Source organism: Netta rufina (genome assembly GCF_964035555.1).
Source record: "Netta rufina genome assembly, chromosome: 13".
NCBI classification, from domain to species: domain Eukaryota; kingdom Metazoa; phylum Chordata; class Aves; order Anseriformes; family Anatidae; genus Netta; species Netta rufina.
The window spans coordinates 12,938,187-12,956,689 of NC_140136.1; the positions used below are offsets into that span (position 1 = coordinate 12,938,187).

Sequence of the window (18,503 nt, forward strand, 5' to 3'; positions counted from 1 at the left end):
AACTTCAAGCCCGCTGCCTGAATCGATTTGGGCACATCGGTGCCCACGGGAGGCACGTGTGCTCTGCACGCCTGGGCTGTATCTTCTGCCACACCTTCCAGGAGCATAGTCCTCCTAACAGGTGGGGGAAAGCTGGGAACTTTGGCAATCCAGCAGCACTCCGGGCCTGATTACCCCGGCTCTGTGCAGCTTCAACAACGAGGCCTGCAGGACTCGTGGCTATTCAGGCTGGAGCCATTAAACTCCCCCCGAGCCACAACGCCTTTTTGACGAGACCCTCTGCCCACAAGCATTCTGCGTTCAGACCCCGAGGCAAAAAGCCCACCGCAGGTCTTCTGGATCGCCGTGAAGTTTCTGGATTGCTCTGAAGGCTGAGAGCAAAGCTCCCGTGCTGCCCTCCGCTGCTGCTGCCCAGCAGGAGGGAGCTAGGTCAAGCCGCGGTATGCAAAGCCCAGCACACAAATCCTGCGTCTCCCAGTGGGACGGATCAGCAGACAGTTAATTACTAGTAATTCTCTCTCCTAAACAGATTCACTGGCAGGAAGAATTTTGTGGCTAGCACTTGGCTTTGAGACCAGGGGGGTGATTTCCCAGGAATGGCAGCAGTGAATTTGAAGGTGAACCAAGCCAACGCGATCATTTAGGAGGTGGGGAGCAGAAACCCCAAATCTCTCCTCCTAAGGCAGGCACCGCAGGCACGCTGCAAAGCAGAGCTCCAGCTGCACCTGGGCTATTGCTCAACGCCAGCCAAGGGACACCCGGATGCCTGACGGGAGGCCAAATGCTGCCTCCTGCGTGTCATAAACATACTTGCATAAACACACTTCCCGTCCTGATGCACCTCGGGCTTGAGAGAGGAAAAAAAGACAAGGTGTGGCACCACGCCAAGGCTGAAATGATGCCGTACAACATACATAGTCATGAAGGGCTCCCTCTGCTTCAGCAACCATTCCCAGTCCCTCCCCAGCGTTCAGAGACCTACAGGGACTCCAGTAATTGACGTCCAAATGGATGTTGTGCCCAAGGTATCTCCAAATCTGGGTCAGACTTCGGTCCAAGACAGAGATCAGTGGCTACCATGGCCAGTGACCAAACCTGGCAGACAGGAAGGAAAAACATCAAAGCTACAATTAGAAACTGCCAGACTGCGAGGGTATAGGTGTGCACAGATTCACTCGCAGATAAATATTAATGGCATTTTTTTACTTATTGTGTTTTAAAACCAAGAGGGAGCAGTTCCAGCCTCAGTGTGACAAGTTATATCAAGAGTAACACAAAGCTGAAGCCTTCCATGTCCCACTTGCTTTAAGACTGGGTTAAACCATAGACTGTTCTTCCTCAGAGTTTACCAGGAGAGTTTAAACAGACCTGTTAGTTCACTTTATGTTCACAAACCACAAAAGGGTTTAAATTTGATAAAGTACTTTCTCACATGCCATGTTTCTTCTTCATTCACCTCCCTTTACTTTACTCTGGAAACAGTTCCCCCTTTTCAGTCTCCATCCCACTGATGGCATACGACTGCATCAAATCTAGGACTGGTTTTTGTGCTGTGCCTTTTTAAAATGGAGCAAGTAAAACATGGTATGCCAGGGAAAATCAAAGTTGCTGGTTGGGTATAAAAAAAACAGGAAAGTGAATGTGATGCTGGAAAGACAACAAATCAGAGGAGACAACCAGAGCTGATGACACAGGAGGATTGTGGGGACAATGCAAGTGCTCCACGTACCCAGAAGAGCAGCCAGCAACCATAATCCTACAGCTGCTCACTGTGAGCTGGAGAGAAACTGAGCAAAGAAACTGAAACAAGGACAGACCTGAGAACAAGACAGCACGGAAAGGAACCTGGAAAGATGTCACTTCCCACACTGCTACAGAGTAAGTCCCATATGTAACTGCACTGCTCACGTCTCCATGAATGCCATGAACAAGGCAAGCTGCAAGACAGGCTGGAGTTACATGGGTGTCCTGGTTTCAGTTCAGACAGAGTTAATTTTCTTCCTAGTAGCTGGTAGGGTGCTGTGTTTTGGCTTAGGATGAGAAGAGTGCTGATAACACCCCGATATTTTAATTGTTGCAGAGCAGTGCTTACACCAAGCCAAGGACATCTTGCTCTGTCCTGCCAGCAGGCAGGCTGGGGTGCAGTAAGAGCTGGGAGGGGACAGACCCAGGACAGGTGACCCAAACTAGCCAAAGGGGTATTCCATCCCATCTGGGGTCATGCTGAGCAATATATAGGGGTGGGTGGCTGGGGGAGGGGGCCGGGACTGCTTGGGGGTAGACTGGGCATCAGTCAGCGGGTGGTGAGCAATTGCATTGTGCATCACTTGTTTGTACACGTTATTAGTAGTAGTACTATTATCATCATTATTGTTATTATTATTATTATTGTTACTGTTATTTCCCTGTCTAAATAAACTGTCTCTATCTCAACTCCCAGGCTTCACTTTTCCTTTTCTCTCCCCCATCCCAGAGAGGAAGGTGGGAGGGTGAGCGAACGGCCGTGTGGTGTCTAGCTGCCAGCTGGGTTAAACCACAACAATGGGCCAGGGAAAATAACAAAGCAAGTAACAGGTATCAGAAAAGTCCTACTGAAGTTATTCCACCAAAGCTCTGCTCCTCCAGGCAAACCAGGCAGCAAAATGAAGCACAGGGGTTACCAGACCTACCTTCTCTCTAGCTGAGCCCACCATGAAGCTAAAAACCTGACAGCAAGACAACAGCTTGAGTTGGTTTCTGCTTAGATCAGGTAAAGCTCTGGCCATTCCCTGCCCAGAGCTAGGGGGAGCCAAAAGCTCAGGAGAGGTGCAGAGGCTCCTCTGGCAGTGCCAGCCACAGCCAGCTCCTGGCAAAAGCTCTGCCTGTTGCTGTGGGCTGATCACACGGCAAGAGACTGGCCAAAATGGGCATTTTTCTCCAATTACTCGTTGAAGCTGGGGTCTCTGGGCTCAGGTTCTTCTTGGGGAGAAGCTAGCTGCAGTTAGCACGTAGTGCCAGAGCGGATGAGTGCTGAGATAATTACAACGGGAATGATTACGTAAGGCAAAACCACCGATGAAAATACAAGCAGCAGCCAGGCAGCTTTGTGCACTGTTACTTCCTCTGCAGGCCCAAAAGCAGGCTGCATCCCCAGCTTTGCCTGCAGGAACCCCCTGAAACGTGTGCAAGACCCTGCTGGCAGCCCTGGGAAGGGACCTCTCGATGCCAAGAGCGAGGAGATACAGAGCACCCCTGCAGCTGGTCCACAGGCCTCGGTTTGTTGAACATTTCAGACTCTCTGGAACAAGTGCTGAGCCCAGCTGGCTGTTCGGGTATCAAGGTGACAGCACAAGCAGTTTGGGAAAGAGGTCTGAATCAACACAATACCTGCACGAGATCCCTCCGTCCAACAGCCAAGGCGGAGGCAGCATTCTTCTGGCAGGTCTCCTGGATATTGTTCACATTCAGTCTGAAAAGCAAGCAGATAGATGAGCTCTCTGGTCGGCGTGGTACCCACAGAGGTGGGGTGATGAGGGGGTGATGTGGTTCTGGCAGCAGCGAGCAGTCCAGAATCTGCTGATCAATCTGAAACTGCAAGCACGACGAGGATCCCATCCTGCCCTCTGCTGTTCTCCGGGGATCACTGCCATCCTCCTGGCAACCCCACCGTTCACCTTCCCTAGCACACTGCTAATTTATCAAGCTCCAAACTAGCTTGGTCCCAAGACACCACTTCCACGAGGATGTGGGATTCAACTTGTGGCAGAACACCACCAAGCCAAGAGTTGTTCCTGTCCCTAGAAGCCACCAGATGCGTGGTCCTGTTCCCAGCCAGCCTGCGGGCCTGCTCTGCTCGACTGCAGGGACCCAGCTGCAGACTTGGACTCTTGAAATTTCTACTGCTGAAGATCTTACAGCAAATCGGAAAGGCTCAGGCTCTTTACAAATGAGATACCCAGAGAAGAAAGTTCCATGAGGACTTTTTAAAGAACATTTATACGAACATTTTAATAATACAGAAAAGGGAGAAGGAAGATTTTCTTCCTCCTCTGTTGCCTCCTTTAAGAAGGGCAGCCTGCTTCTTCCCTGCATGTTTACAGAGTGCAAACTGTGAAGGATCAGCCAGCATTACCAATGCTAAGGAAGCAAAAACTCACAAAAAGAGATTTCATAGCTATCTGAATTAGACACTTTGGGAAAAGATGCTCCTTGTTTATAAACACATAAACAAAACCCAGAACTTCTCCATCCTTTTCATTAAGGTAGGAGAACTTGCTGCACAGACACTGGCATGCATGTATAATCAGGTCTCCGAGGGAATGAGGCATTCCAAATACTTCTGAAATTAAAAATCCTTATGAGCCAAGAGCAGTTTAGAGCATGAGAATATGCATTTATTGGGATTTTTTTTTAAGCTGTGCACTGAACTGCAGAGTTCGTCAAGATTTAAGAGATAATCTTTAAGATTTGAGAGATAATTTGTATCAATAACTTCTCTTTCTGGCTTACAAAGAACCGAACCTCTAAGAGTTGCGGAGATGATGCTGGAGCACCAGTTCAGCCTCTGCATACAATACGCCACCACAAATTCCTTCCACCACGCTTTTCAGATTTCTAGGAGACGAGTCTCCTCTCACGGGGGGAGAGGGGCACCACAAGAAAGCAGCAAGACAAGGCTAAAGGAAGAAGGTAGGGAAACATTCAAACACTCGAAGGATTAAAGCACAGCAATGCCAACGACAGCTGCTTTCCTTCGGGAAAGGATCCCAAGCTGATACTCACATGTAGAGCTCTCCCAGCAACTTGTGCACGGGCAGCAAGCAGGAAATATCTTGTATAATGACTTTTCCGGCGGCTTTGATGGGTCGGTTGTTGGCATCTGTCCCCTCTCGTTTGCTTTTCCACCTCCTGGATTTCTGCAGAACGAATGGCAGCGTGTTACCGGGGAGGACAGCAGGCGTCTCGGGCCGGGGAACAATGCACTAGGGTGAGGAACAATGCAAGCAGCACCCAAACCTGCCTCTCAGAAGGCTCTGTGCTACCCTGGAAAACATCCATGACATGCCCAGGAGAACAAGCATCTCCATCTGTAGGGAGTGAAAAGCAGGTCAAGGCAGCGAGCTCAAGGTCAAACTCACTCAAAAAGCATTTTGTGAGTTCCCCTGTGAAAGCCAATACGAGAAGGAATCAGCATCGGGATGCCAATCAAACCCAGGAGGGTTTGGCAGGAGGACAGCTCAATTATCACCCTCGTTAGGGGTCTGGGAACCCTCTGCACACAGACCACCGCTGACTTCAGCCAACGCTCAGCACAGAGACACGTGGGAGCAGCTTCTGCTTGCCCTCAGCTTCAGGGCAAGCCCACAGGTCCAGACTCTTGCTCTCCTCTTTCTGTGTCCTGTTTAGCACCAGGACAGGGCTCCCACCTCTCCTGCTTTATCAGCAGCTCCACACAAACGGCAGGTGATAAAGCAGGGCCCACGCTTTCCTAACAACCCCTCGCTACCAGGTTTGCAGCTATTTATGGCTGGCTCAGGACATGAGGCTGAGGGGAGAAGAAAGGAGAGGAATCGACACAGGGGAACAAAACCAGGAGCCCAAATACTCCCCGTAATGGACACGGAGGCCATCCGCATGCCAAGCTGCATAAAGCTCCCTTGGCCTTACGATGCCCTGCAGGGTATTTGGCTTCTCATCGTGGCCTCTCCTCGCTCCAGGAGGCCGGCGAGGAGGGACGAGGACGTGCAGCAGCATTGCAGGCACTGGAGCTCCACGAGGGAAGCTCTGGCTGCTCTGCAGGGCTCCTAGGAAAGCAGCGGATGCTTCGCAATGCTGCTCTCCTGTGGCAAGTCCCCTCACTGACACAAGGTGCCGATGCTCCTACACAGAAGCATCCCCTAAAAGTCTAAAACGCTCTCTTACCGTTGGGCAGACAACACCTCTTGGGCTAACACCTAGAAATATTGCTGCCCCTTCCGTGATGAAGGATTTGGAGCAGCCAAATGCCACCGGTGTGCAGCAAAGACTTGCTGATGCTGCCAAAAACACGGGAGCAAAGCTTGGGAGCCCCAGCACAAGGACATGCCACGCTGGAAGAGCTGCCAGGCTGCTCACAGCACGGCCCGTCAGCAGCCAACATTCGTGCTGCATCTCAGCAGGCATCCGAAGCCAGGCCTGCAGGGGCAGAGCCGCGCTCTGCAGGTGATTTGGAGAGCACCTGGCCACCTCCAAGCGAGGCAGGTTCCCTGCCCTGTTACTGGGGACAGATTCAGCCTGCTCCCGCCAGAGCCGACTGAAGAAGCCTCCCAACAGGTATTTCAAAGACTGGAAACACGGACAACACATACCACTTTCCACAGGCACTTGTGGGTTGTTTTTTTTTTTGGAGAATGACAGCAAATGAGGATGAGAATGGAAAAGAGAGCCCACGAATGGTTTCCACCGCTTGCTGTTAGCATAGCACCAGACAAATGAAGACACTAGATGCATCAGAGCCCCTCCAAAACCTGGACTCGCAACAAAATCTTCCTGCTTTCTTCCTCCTAGCACTGCCTGGTTGTTAGCAGAAAGGAAAGCCCTGATTCTTTACTGGGGCAGCGACAGGAGCAGGGTTAGGCAAGGGCCACACGCCCTGCTGGTACTACGCTGCTGTGACCATTGACCATAGAAATCCTACAGCCACGTGGACAGCCACCATGAAAAACGTCTCACTGGTTTTAACAATTTGCCTCAGTTAGCTACAGCAGCTACGTGTCAGAAAGAAAATGACCATCAGAAGCACGGGAACATCAGTGATGAAGTACAGCTCGTTACCTCTGACAGCAGGGCAAGTTCTAGCTTGAACCTCGTGACTACTGGAGCGTTACAGGGATTGCTCTCCACCAGGCTGCACTGGAACACTTTCAGCAGGAGTTACCAAAGGCAAGGAGAGCTCTAGCTTGGGTCTGCCTGGCCAAGGTCCACCACAAGGTTTCCTCTCTCCCTTCTGCTCCAAGTTGTCTCCCAGGAGGATCTCCCACTACCCAAAGGAGCCACAGAGGCTGGCAGGCGTCAGGGCAGGGCAGAAGACGTGCCTCTTCCTAGGGGTTGGAGCACAGGTCAGAGGGGAGCAGGGAGCACAGTGGCTGGAGCAGAAATCAGCATGCGTGCACCAAGCTAACTAGTGACAGGAGGGCACACACTGGCTTTCTGCAACCTAGAGCCCACGCTAGGGAGAACTGCATCTACCCAGCTGCTCCTGGGAGCTTAAGGAGAGGGAGAAAAGGAAGAAAACAGCGGTGGTGATAGCAAATTAAGACTCATCAGCTCCTCAGAGCACCAGAAGGAAAGAAACCAGAGCGTTGATGACAATCATGGGGTTGGAGGTGACAGCGGGGAACAGCACTGAACGACGACTAAAGAAGCCAGCCTGTACCTGCGCTACCATACCCAAGGCTGCAATTTGCTGCAATCCGAGGTGACAACGATGGCAGTAAATGGGTTACACGTAGAAAACAGACAGCCCAAGAATAAGCCACCAACTGCTTCGCAGCAACCATCACCGTCAGTGCGTACTCAGCAGAAGTCAGTACGAAATGCTGCATGCCTGCTGGAAAGGATGCCGAGCCGGGGCGCGTGCGCCTCTGGGTCCTGCCGAGGCAGGAGGTGCCCTAAGGAGGATCATGAAACGTGCAGTGCCTGTTTCACGTCAGTGTATGCCAAATCTCAGGGTATAAACTCACATCAGTAAGGCGAAGGGCAAGGTTGCAGACCAAAAGGAAAAGGCTCGATGCCAGAAGTGAAGCTGCGTGAGGGTATGTACCAAATAAAAGAGTTAAGCCAGCTCAAAGTCAGGTTCAAGCTGCTTCTAAGGTTTTTCTTTTTAAATATGATTTTAAAATCACTGCCTTCCTGTGCGTTCCTTTATTCTGAACAACTGCCTACAGCTTAACTCCCCTGTGCAGGTCATGCAGCACTGCCTGGATTTTATCTTCAAAATAATCAACGTTTACTATTCACAGCATCTCCCACAGTACCAGGCTACTTCCACGGACAGGCAAAAAAGTTGAGGCACTTTTGAATCAAGTGTCCCAAAGCAGGAATATTTCTTTTTCTTCCCTGTGTCTTCGCCTTGAGCACCAGTGCCAACTTAGGAGAGCACGATTAGACTCTTCCCAAGGTTATCCACAAACACAATCAGTATTTCAAGGCTTTGACTGCCCCATGTATCATTTTTTTTTAAGTATACGTTACATAAAATTATAACTTTATCTCTTCACCACGTGTTCTTCCTTCCAAGCCAGTGGGGCAAGCAAATTAAACTGTGGCCCTGGGTGCACCACCATTTACCACATTAAAAACTAGCATGTTCTTTTCCTGTTTTTTTTTTTTTTTTTCTTTTTTTTTTTTTCTCCTTCCTCTTTCAATCAATCCCTAATCCAAGACAGAACTTCGTTTCTTGCCTCTACTCCTCACATTTCATTAGCTCTTCACAAAAAGCCTCTGGAGTCAAGTAAATTACTTCTGTTTTCTTTCACCTATTATTTGCTAGTATAGTCTTAGAGTTCTTGTAATTAGGAAGGCTTGATCCTATTATACCAAGTTAAATTAGGTGTTACAGGATTCTATTTTATTCCCTGCTGTCTTGTGAGGAGAGAGCATGAAGGTGAACAGCCGTGAAAAAAGTTCAAAGCATCAGACCTAAAGAGACCATCTTTAGACTGGAGTTTTCTAAGCTCTGCCTGTGCTTGGCAGATGACTGATGTGACAGTAATTGCCCAAATTTGCAGCACAGCTTGAGCAACGCTGATATCAAGACATTCATGTTCAAGCTTGAGGGACTTGTGGACCTGACTAAAGGAAAACACTTGTCAAAGCAGGCTTGGAAGGGCAGGTGCCAGGAGGAAGGAGTACCAGCCAGGTGGTGTGATTCTAAGGGCTCACAAATTAAGGAGAAATCCCACTCACTGCTCCAGGAAATAAGACTTTCTGGTGCATCGCACATGCTCGTTTCATTGAGATGACAGATCGTTATCAGCAGCTCAACCAGTTTGTTTCTTCCGCAGTTCTTAAACGGTGCCATGCCAGCAGCTTGCTGCTCCTTGATATTATTTTCCAGCAACTCCTCCCTCTCCAGAAGGGCTTCATCTTTTTCAGAAATGAGGTGTTCTAATGTCACCCTCCTCAGCTGGTTGATGCTGCATAATAATCGTTCAACTCCTCTGCAGCGCACACTCTGCTTCTTAGGGGTCGATCCTTTTTTACACTTCAAATTACCCCTTGGCATCCTTTCCTGGCTGCTAAGCCAGGTAAAATAGGCATGTCATGAGTCAGTACTTGTACCCTTTGAACTTGTGTCTGCTCCTGTCCGCTTACACTTGCGTTTGCTCCCCCTGAAACCCTATGTGGAGTGCAAGTCCCCCACCTCTGTGCAGGTTACTCAAAGGCAGGCAGGTGGCATTTTATTCTTGGGCCCTTGGGCAGAAGACAGGGTAATATCAAGGACAGTATTAGCACAGCGCACAGTACCGGGAAGTCGTTAATTGCTTGTATGGACCAACGTCGCCGGGCAGAGCGAGGAGACATCTGTATGTGAAAACATTATACCCAGGAAAAGGGAAGAAAGACACCAAGAAAATTAAAGACAAAGGTAAATAAACTGGAAACGAAAAGTGCCCTGAACCAGCAGAGTAAAAGATACTATTCCCCATGGTTCTGTTACACAGTGGACAGTTGCAAACCGAGATCCCCGCTTTCATCCACGCACAATTGCACTATACGTTACCTACGGACCTGGCAAAATGTGGGCTGCTGGAGGGAAGATTTCAGTGATCTCAACCCTGAACAGTCTCCCACATGGAGTTGTACTACCCCAACAGGCGTGTGTCCTTGTTCACACCATGATGTGACAGCAGAGAGGACAACACCACGCTGCCCCACGTGCCAGGCTCCTGCTCTAGCCAGTTTTCCCCTTTTTGGCTGAAGAGGAAGGCAGCCAAATGTGACCCCAGCTGCACCATTTTTAACCCAGCCCTCTGACATGGAAATCTGCAGCAAGCTAAACAAACCCTCCTGCTCACTCAGCCATCCCTTTAACATCCAGCATCCTCCAGGACTTCGTTCACTGGAACCTGCTGCAACTGTTCACTTTCATTTCGAAAGCAATAAAAGACAAGCGGCAGGGTATTAGAAGGGATGCAGAGACCTGTACCCAGAGACCTGTACCTGAGGAACTCATTTGGATTGAGTGAGCAATCAAGTTCACTGACTGACCATGCAGAACAGCTCCAGAAGTAGGCTTTCATTACGAACCTGCAGATATTTCATTAAGCACTCAGCGCAGGATTATAACAATAAACTGAATCTCTCAAAGCACATCATTGTGGGCTCACCTGACAAAGATATTTGTTACAGTTCTGGAAGAGTCAACACAATAAAAAGGGGAAGAACAGGGTTATTTGTGTTGTGTGCAATGTATTTCGCATTTATTTTCAGCTGATGACAGGCAGTCCTCATCATCAGGCATGCCTGAGCCTCTGCCTCCCCTTGCAGCTCACTGGGAGAAGCTGAGGATGAGGCTCTGTCTGAGGACTGCCTGGCCCCATGGAGAGAGAAAAGGCTGCAGCCTTGTGCTACGTGTTCCTCCGCTGCATCTCGCAAGAGAGGGCGAAAAGGATTAGCAGAAGGAAATTCAGTTTAGTGGAGAGCAAGCAAAACTAAGCTCAGTCACCCCACTAAGTCCTGCTCTCCTGTAGGCAGCCGCTGCTGCCAGCCCTTGGGACTCGTGGCTCCGCTCCCCCGTGTGGAGCTTGCGAGGGCTGCAAGCAGCCAAAGCCCGAGGGAAGCCCTGAGAAGCAGGAGCAGCTTCCAGGCTCTGCCGTGACAGAAGCGTGAGGACACCACAGGCACCAGCCATGGGCATGGCTGTCCCTTAGGCAAGGCTGAGCAGTGCCCAGGTCCCCGCCAGCACAACCCTTTAACTGGAGCGAGAAAACCACGGCCATGCACTGCCTTTAAGAGAAATCCAGGTTTGAAACGCTGATGGCATTGCCACAGTATAAATGCAGATTCTCCTTTCTGCTGCTTTCTATACTACTAGCTTTTTAGACTACTACTTTTTAGTTCCTGTTGACTTCTTTTTTGTAGGAAGGAAGAAAGGAGGAGCATGCATGCATGAATAATGTGAGAAAGATATATACGTGTGTATATATACATACACACACATTTAAATGAGCACAGAAGGGCTGAACATCACATTTAGTTTCAGTTTGGTTTACTAAGGAGATCTCTACTAGGCTCAGCAGCTCCCCTGCTTTTATGGGGACATGACACATTCCCTGTCTGGCAATGCACAAATCCCATTTGTTTGTTAATGGTGGTTGCTGCATGGGATTTAAGTTTAAATACTTGGTTATGTCTGACAAATTCAGTTTAGGGGCTGAAGTTACATAACCTGGTAGTTTACTGCACAATTTCAACTTTTATTTAATGCAAATATGAAATCCAAGCTTTCAGAGCTCCCAAGACTCAGACTCTGGGGTTTTTATGCCTTAAAATCCTCACAATGAAATGCCATAAGAATATTTAGCATTGATTTAACAAAGGCTGGGACATCAACTCCCAAAGAGTCAGAAAACCTTTGCTGAAGGGAGATGATGTGAGGTTTTTTGATCTATTCCATCTGCAGGAACATTTGAGCTAGCTCTCTGCTAGGGCCCTTACCCTTCTTCCAACCCAGCATGTGAGGACGCAGCCTGGCACGGGGACAGGGAAGGAATTTTCCCTGGCTTTCAGCAGACGTGGCAACACACATGCTTTACTCTCTAGATCCACCCCTCCCAAAATCTTGTCACCATCAATACGCGGACTGGGGAGACAGGTCACATGAAATTGCACCAAGCTGCTTCCACACGTTATTTTTAGCCTTGTCTGTCATCTTAGAGAGCTGCGTGTCAGAGACAAGCACGCTGCAGAGGACAGAGGTAGCTCTTTAAATAAACTCTCCTGCAAAGCCTGGAACAGGCTGTAATTCCTGTACCAGTCAGCACCATTTTCTCCTCTCATCAAAAGAAGTCTGGGGAGGGGCAATAAAAATCACTAGAATGCGAACACCCAGAGTCTTCTGGGATCTGTATGGAAGCAAAACTCTACCAGGAGCAGAGCCTCTCCCCATGCCTGGTGTGTGTAAGAACTAACTCACATTACATACGCAGGACACAATCCCAGAGGGGTCGGCTGTCGTGTTCAGGACTACTGGAAAACCTAGACCTATTTCAGCACCAAGGGAGAACGAGAGCTCAAGGCTGTGATTTCCCTTCTGCTCCCGTGACAGGAGCTCCTGAGCTCCACCGCAGCAGAGTGTGGGTAGCTCTTCGCTTTTGCTGGGTACCTGGAAACTCTCCCTTGCTGCAGCAGATGTGAGGTGTGTGCCCTCACCACAGACAGTGGGCAAACTGCTTATATGCCTTGAATTTTCAGGCTCTAAGTGGAAGCTTACCATATTTTTGTAAGCAGCCCCATGCTGAAGCACAGGGAGTTTGTCTCAGAGCAAGCTGCATGGCTGATTACTCCCACAGCATCTGCTCCAGGCACATCAGGCCATCAACTGCTTCGGAAATACCCTGCGGCCACCCTACAATTACCAAGTGGTGTTTTGCACCCTCCCCATGCCCTGGAAGGGCACAATCCTCTCTCCCCCAAAGCCTTGCTTGTAAACAGCAATGGTAACAAGACCTGCGCCTAAAACAGAGGTACATAGATTGGAAGTTCTTTGGAGAAACATACGGGGATGATTTTTGTTTAAAGTAGTCCAGAGGCACATATCCCTGCAAGAGACACCTGTAACAGAAATGAGCCAAATACACCCCATAATTCAGGAGAGGTTACTGATAAGCTTCACAGAGCCCTCTGCAGCTACATACATCAGGGAGAACAGAGAAAAAGAGTGGCCTACATGTACTTATCTGGAGACTACAGCTTCAAGTGTGAGATCTTAACTCTACATAATGCAAAGGGAGAGAGTGTAATGTACTGAAGGAAGCTGTGATGGTCAGTCTAGAGAGATATCAAAATAAGCAAGTCAAAGGCTGGATCGGCAAAGAGGTTACTAACAGGAGATAAAGCCACGTGACATTTTTAGAGAGCTGCCTATAAAAGGATGCCTTCTTGAGAGGAATATGAAACTTCTGTTACCAGCAATGCTCTCAGCCGTACAAAGAGAACACAAGTCATAACAGCTGAAGTGCTAGGAGAGGCTTTCTGGCCCGGTACTTACCCTCTCTTTGTAGTAGAAGGAGCTAATGGAGACCTGCTCCTTCTCGCTGCGTGTAGGGCTCCCGCTGTACAAACGCAGATTGCCCGGGGTCTCTGTGCGGATCTTCATTGGGGTAATGAGGCCGCTGTGGTACGCTGATAAAGCTGACAGGGACCTAGAAACAAGAGAACACTTTCAGCAGGAGCTTACATCCACCACGGTGCTCTGGAGGCTGAGAACGACACCTCTAACCCAAGCTGTTTCACTCTTTCTGAGGGCTGGCAGTTCAAAGATCAGGCAGACCTCAGCTACAACACCAGGTACTCACCTGGGTGTGGGTTCTGTTGGGGACACGGCACGGTGCATGGTCATGGGCCTCGTGAAATACACCAGGTACCCTGCAGAGACAGGACACAGCATAAAGATCCCGCGACAAGGAGCAGACTGCTTGGGGTGGTATCAAGGAGCAGGGGGCTCATCCATTTCTCTGAGTGTTTCTCAACCCAAATCCACTTCTTCCAAACCCATTAAAGAGCACGTTTTGTTGAGCTGACTGCTTTATAAGCACCAACACCACGTGTTAGAGACGAGATGGTAGAAGAAAAGGAGCAAATACACGTACTTCTGTGTTTTAACTCTTCACCAGAATTTGTCAGTGATACTACAGAGGCAAGTGCAGCGATACACAGCTATACAGAGGAACCCTGAGAGCTGCTATGACTCTTCTCTTCAAAAGGATAACCTGAGCCATCTGAGGCCAACTCCAGGCACTCTCACAGGCTTTACCCCATTTGTTGGCATCTCAAGTGTCCTCAGCCACCCACTCCACTACAAGAGTTTCAGGACTTAGCAGGTTTCACTGAGCCTATTCAAAGCAGTATTACTGTTTTACTTCTGCTGGGAATTTGGTGAGGCCTATAGGAAAAGCAGCTTTCAAAACATGCTCCAATTGTTAGGTACAGGAGAGTCATGCCTGCATCTGAAACACCACAGTGAAACTTAACACCTCTTCTCAGACCTTAACCTGTTTTTTTTGGGACAAGGGAAAGGGTTCAGAATGATAAAAGAGTAGTTAATAACAACAATACCCATTCAGCAAGGGGGTAAATTGAGTCCAAAATCGCAGGAATTTTGTGAAGGCCTGAGAGCCTGAGAGTATGTCCAGCAGTTTGATGCTGGTAGGAGGGAAATGGGCAAGGAAAAAAGCTACTCCCCGTCTTCTGTAAAAGAGGTGTGTCAGTACCTCTGGCAGGCCTCAGGCCAAGGGCCACCTCTTAATTCAGTCCTGGGTTTCCAGATCCTAAAATTCTATATGCAACACCATGTATGCAGTTGCTAACTAGGCTCATTACCTATAAATTTATCACAATATTGCTACTTTAGTAGGGTTTCTTGCTTGTTGCATGGCAGCAACTATAACCTCATCTTGTTCAGAGGCCTGAGTGTTCCCCTAGACACTAAAGGGACCATTCCCCTGAGAGCTGCTGTAATGTATCAGCGACGGGGCTGACCTGCACCACAGAACCGGGCTCCCGAGGTCCGTGGAAACGGGATGTTGGAGTCCTGGTAGGAGCCGTAGGCGTTGGAGACCCGGGCGAACGTGGGCAACGGGGGCGTCACGGAGTTCGACAAAGCGTAGGGATTGCTGGACGTGCTGTCCTCTTGGTTCTGAAACAGGAGGTACCCAAGATCACACTCCTGATGCCACAGGAAGGAAACCACTAAACCACTGGGTATCCTAGTGCCAAGCAGCCTCGGGGCAGGTGCCTCCCCTCTGAACTGAAGCAGATCAAGCACAGAGCATGGCTACTGCTCTGGCTGCAAAGGCACTTGCAGGCATGTGTACCTGTGAGCAAAGTGCTGCTCTGCACTCTGATCTCTCCCACCACAGCTGTGCTGAAATTCAGAGCTCAGCTAGGGCGAAAAACTGGTCTCATGGGAAAACTATATAGAAAATCTGACCTTCAGACTCCAGATATGGCTCCCAAGAACAAAACAGGGAGCTGAGCTAAACCCAACACCTCCATGATGCAAGCGAGACAAAGTCTCCTTGAAGAGGAATACTTCCACAACCCACACAACTGTGGGGGTGTCAAAAACAGGCTGGGCACCTTAAATGAGGAAAACAGGTGGTGTGAGCCAGGTATGAGCAACTGGGAGACCTCAAGCCTGTCCAGAGGAATTTTAGCAGAAATCCGCATTTATCTGGATAAGCTAAAGAATTTCTTTAGACCACAGCTGTAAAGGCAGCAGCATCTGGCTCAAATCATCTAATTTCCATACAAGTGGTGAGAAGTTCCCACTCACAACAGTACTGCTGAAACTAAACAGAATTCAGCTTTCCATGTTAAAAAAAAAAAACAAAAAAACACTCCTTATTTGTGATGAATAAACAAAGCCTCTTCAAAAAGAAAACTGAGGAACCTCTCTAATCTTTTCCTGAATGCTGAAAACACCCACTCTGGCACACTGCACCCACACACAGACCTAACACCTGACACTGGGATGCTGAGTAGGTATCACAGATCTCTCAGCTAAGGGCAGAGTGGGACTTGTGTTTCCCCGCAGTATCATCCCTACAAAACCTTAGCACGAAGCTTCAGAAAAAAAAAAAAAAAAAAAAGAAAGAAAAAACAACAGACTTTCACAGCTTTGAAGACCTTAGAATAGGACTGGCAGGATCTCTGACTGGAACTGAGGAGGTAAAGACATCTGCCACTGCCTTTCAGACAAGAATGAATCCATCGCCTCCCTGAAAACTTATTTTCTTTCACAGTTGACAACCATGCCCTGGCAGTCAAGGATCTACTCAGAGCTGGGAAGCTACCATGCACTGCTTGGCTTCTGGAGCTGCTGTGATGCTCCAACTCCCCATAATTCCTGCTGACCTGAATATTAGTGAGCATGCAGAGTTCCCCAAAGCAACAAACCTTCAGGGCCTGATTTTCAGAAATAATGCATCTAATCACCCACTCAGTTTTCTTCAACATTAACCACCAGCGCTTACACAGATGTAGCAGCCAGTCACAGGGGTCTATTTACACATCTAATGAGGCCGGACTCTCACTGCAGAGTCAGAAGCGTGGGATGTGGGAGAAGACAACAAACTAGGGCAGAAAGCCCATGTAATTCTCCATACCACAACAGACTCCAGCCATGAGACCAGCTGACGCAGGCAGGGCTCCAGGCAGCTCTGGTTCCGCTTCACTTTCTGCAGAGAAGTGTCTTTCAATATCTGGAATACAAACAAGACGCAGCTTGAATCATGGTTACTTCCACACCTTCCCACATCCTTTTTTTGTCTGCAGAGCAGCAAAGTTACCAGGCTGCAGAGTCTGAAGGGCCAGAGGCATCCCAGAACACCTACTGGAGCCACACTGGAGTGGGTTGCACTGGTGTGCTGCCTGCCTTGAGCTTTCATCAGAGCTCTGAAGGGTCACCTGGGTTCTGATCCAGGATTCAGGCTTCTGTTTTACTGTAACCCATACATTCCATACCAGTTTGTGGCAAACTGGATCCATCTCTTTCAAGAAGGAACCCAAATCGATCCATTTACCTGATATGCAGGCTTGGACCTAAGCCTGAGGCTGAATTTGCTATCAAGGTAGCCAGTGCAACCCTAGCACACAGCACTGTCAGACTCAGGGGGATCAAAGCATTAAAGACTGAGGTGCTCAAACACTTAGAAATCTCTGGTTTTGCTTCCTCCCCTTGAAGAGCAGTTTCTCATCATCCCTTTCCATTCAGATGCTGACCATTCCACATGGTCAGCACAGTAAAAAAGAAAAAAACGTTTCCTCTCACCAAGGAGGACACAAAATATTCTCCCCTCAAGCTCTGAGGGGAACATAACAAAATTCAGTGACTACAAGCCCAAAGACAACAGCACTGTATGTCTCTACCCCTACATCTCTACCATGTATCTGTTTTAATTTAGGAAACAGCCTACAACCTCACCCTTCCTTTGTGGTCCTAGGGTAAATCAAGGTTGTTGCTCCTATTGTGTTTATAGAAGGCAAGAGAGAGCAGCTCTTCTTGCTGGAAAGGGCTTTCAGCAGCAGTAGGATTTTCTATACCAGATGATCAAACACCTGGTCTGGAATTTGTGGGGTTGGTGTAAAAAGTTCTCTGGTTTTTAAAACAGTTTGTGGAGGAGAGCATGAAGCAACATGCCAGCTCAGAAATACCATACTTTCTGTAGCTGGATGCTTATATGGTCATTTGGTCTATTAAGGGATTGGGGGAAACTGCATGAGAAGAAGGATGATAGGAATGGTATTCTACATGAATGTAGAATAGCAGGGAAAAACACACTCACAGTGCATTAGTGAAGGAAGGCAAATACTGGGCTGCAAAGCCAACAAATACGTCACCCTAGGGGCTCCAAAATACATTAGTTCTAGCAGTGGTCTGTGGTATATCTTCGGCAAGGTCTGATGTCTTACTGTGTCAGGAATCTAGACACCAGGTGTCGAGCACGTGTGTATTTGTACAGACCGTGTACGCTCCACACACACCTTCAGCAGCTTGGCCTTCATGGAGGCAGTGATCGAGGTCGGGTTGATGAACTGGAAGGACGGCGCGGCGTTATTGGGGTATTGGACAGGGAACATCACCAGCATCCTGACTCGGTGGTTGCCGCAGTGCACTGACACCGTGCAGCTCCGATTCACCGCATCCATCTGTGCGAGGGAAAGCAATCGCTCTGTAGTTACATCTCCAAGGACCTCTAAACTCACAGTGCCTTAAATCCACGCTGAGGGGCTGATTCCTCTGCACGTAAGATGAAGTCATGCTGTTCTCAAAAGCAGCAAACACAGTGACAGCAAAAACCCCAGGCAGAGGGGAGCAGCCGTCACCACGAGCCCTGCAGCTCCTGCAGACGGCAGCCAGCACAGGCTGCTCCACTTCACCTGGCTGTGGAGGGCTCCAGGCCCAGTAACAGGCACCATCCAGGGTCACATCCCACTGTCTCAGAAAGATGCAGAAGGATGTGAAACCACAGGGGTGGGGAAAGAGGGCAGGCAGTGCCTTAAGCCTCCCATCCCAGTACTCTGAGGGACAGAGCAAGGGCTGAGCAGACTAAGTTCAGAAACAGCTGAAATGAGATCAGCTCCACGTACTGGAAGAAGTCACTTTGCAGTCTTGGCAGGGAGGAAAACACAGTCCAGCCTTCTTGGGATCAGTGCCAGGGTACTTGCTGAGCTGAAATGCCTCCCTCACTCCCAGTGTTTGGGATTATCCTCTTTTCTGCTACCCCCGGCCAAAAAAGATCTCGACAGCTCAAAATAAA

General features: G+C 49.0%; 1 protein-coding gene across 2 annotated transcripts in view; it reads right to left on the minus strand.

Moving 5' to 3' along the window:
* The window catches only part of WDR59 (WD repeat domain 59), a 46,876-nt gene that overhangs the window by 4,828 nt on the left and 23,545 nt on the right, over positions 1-18,503 (minus strand). The window contains exons 14-21 of one of the 2 annotated variants that reach the window (XM_084294929.1): positions 17,728-17,892; positions 16,350-16,445; positions 14,722-14,878; positions 13,539-13,608; positions 13,232-13,385; positions 4,762-4,895; positions 3,367-3,448; positions 983-1,095 (exon numbers count right to left, since the gene is read on the minus strand). In XM_084294929.1, coding sequence (XP_084151055.1) covers positions 983-1,095; positions 3,367-3,448; positions 4,762-4,895; positions 13,232-13,385; positions 13,539-13,608; positions 14,722-14,878; positions 16,350-16,445; positions 17,728-17,892 — 971 coding nt within the window. Of the gene's footprint in view, positions 1-978; positions 1,096-3,366; positions 3,449-4,761; positions 4,896-13,231; positions 13,386-13,538; positions 13,609-14,721; positions 14,879-16,349; positions 16,446-17,727; positions 17,893-18,503 lie in introns of both variants that reach the window. The other variant, XM_084294930.1, reaches the window with a different exon arrangement.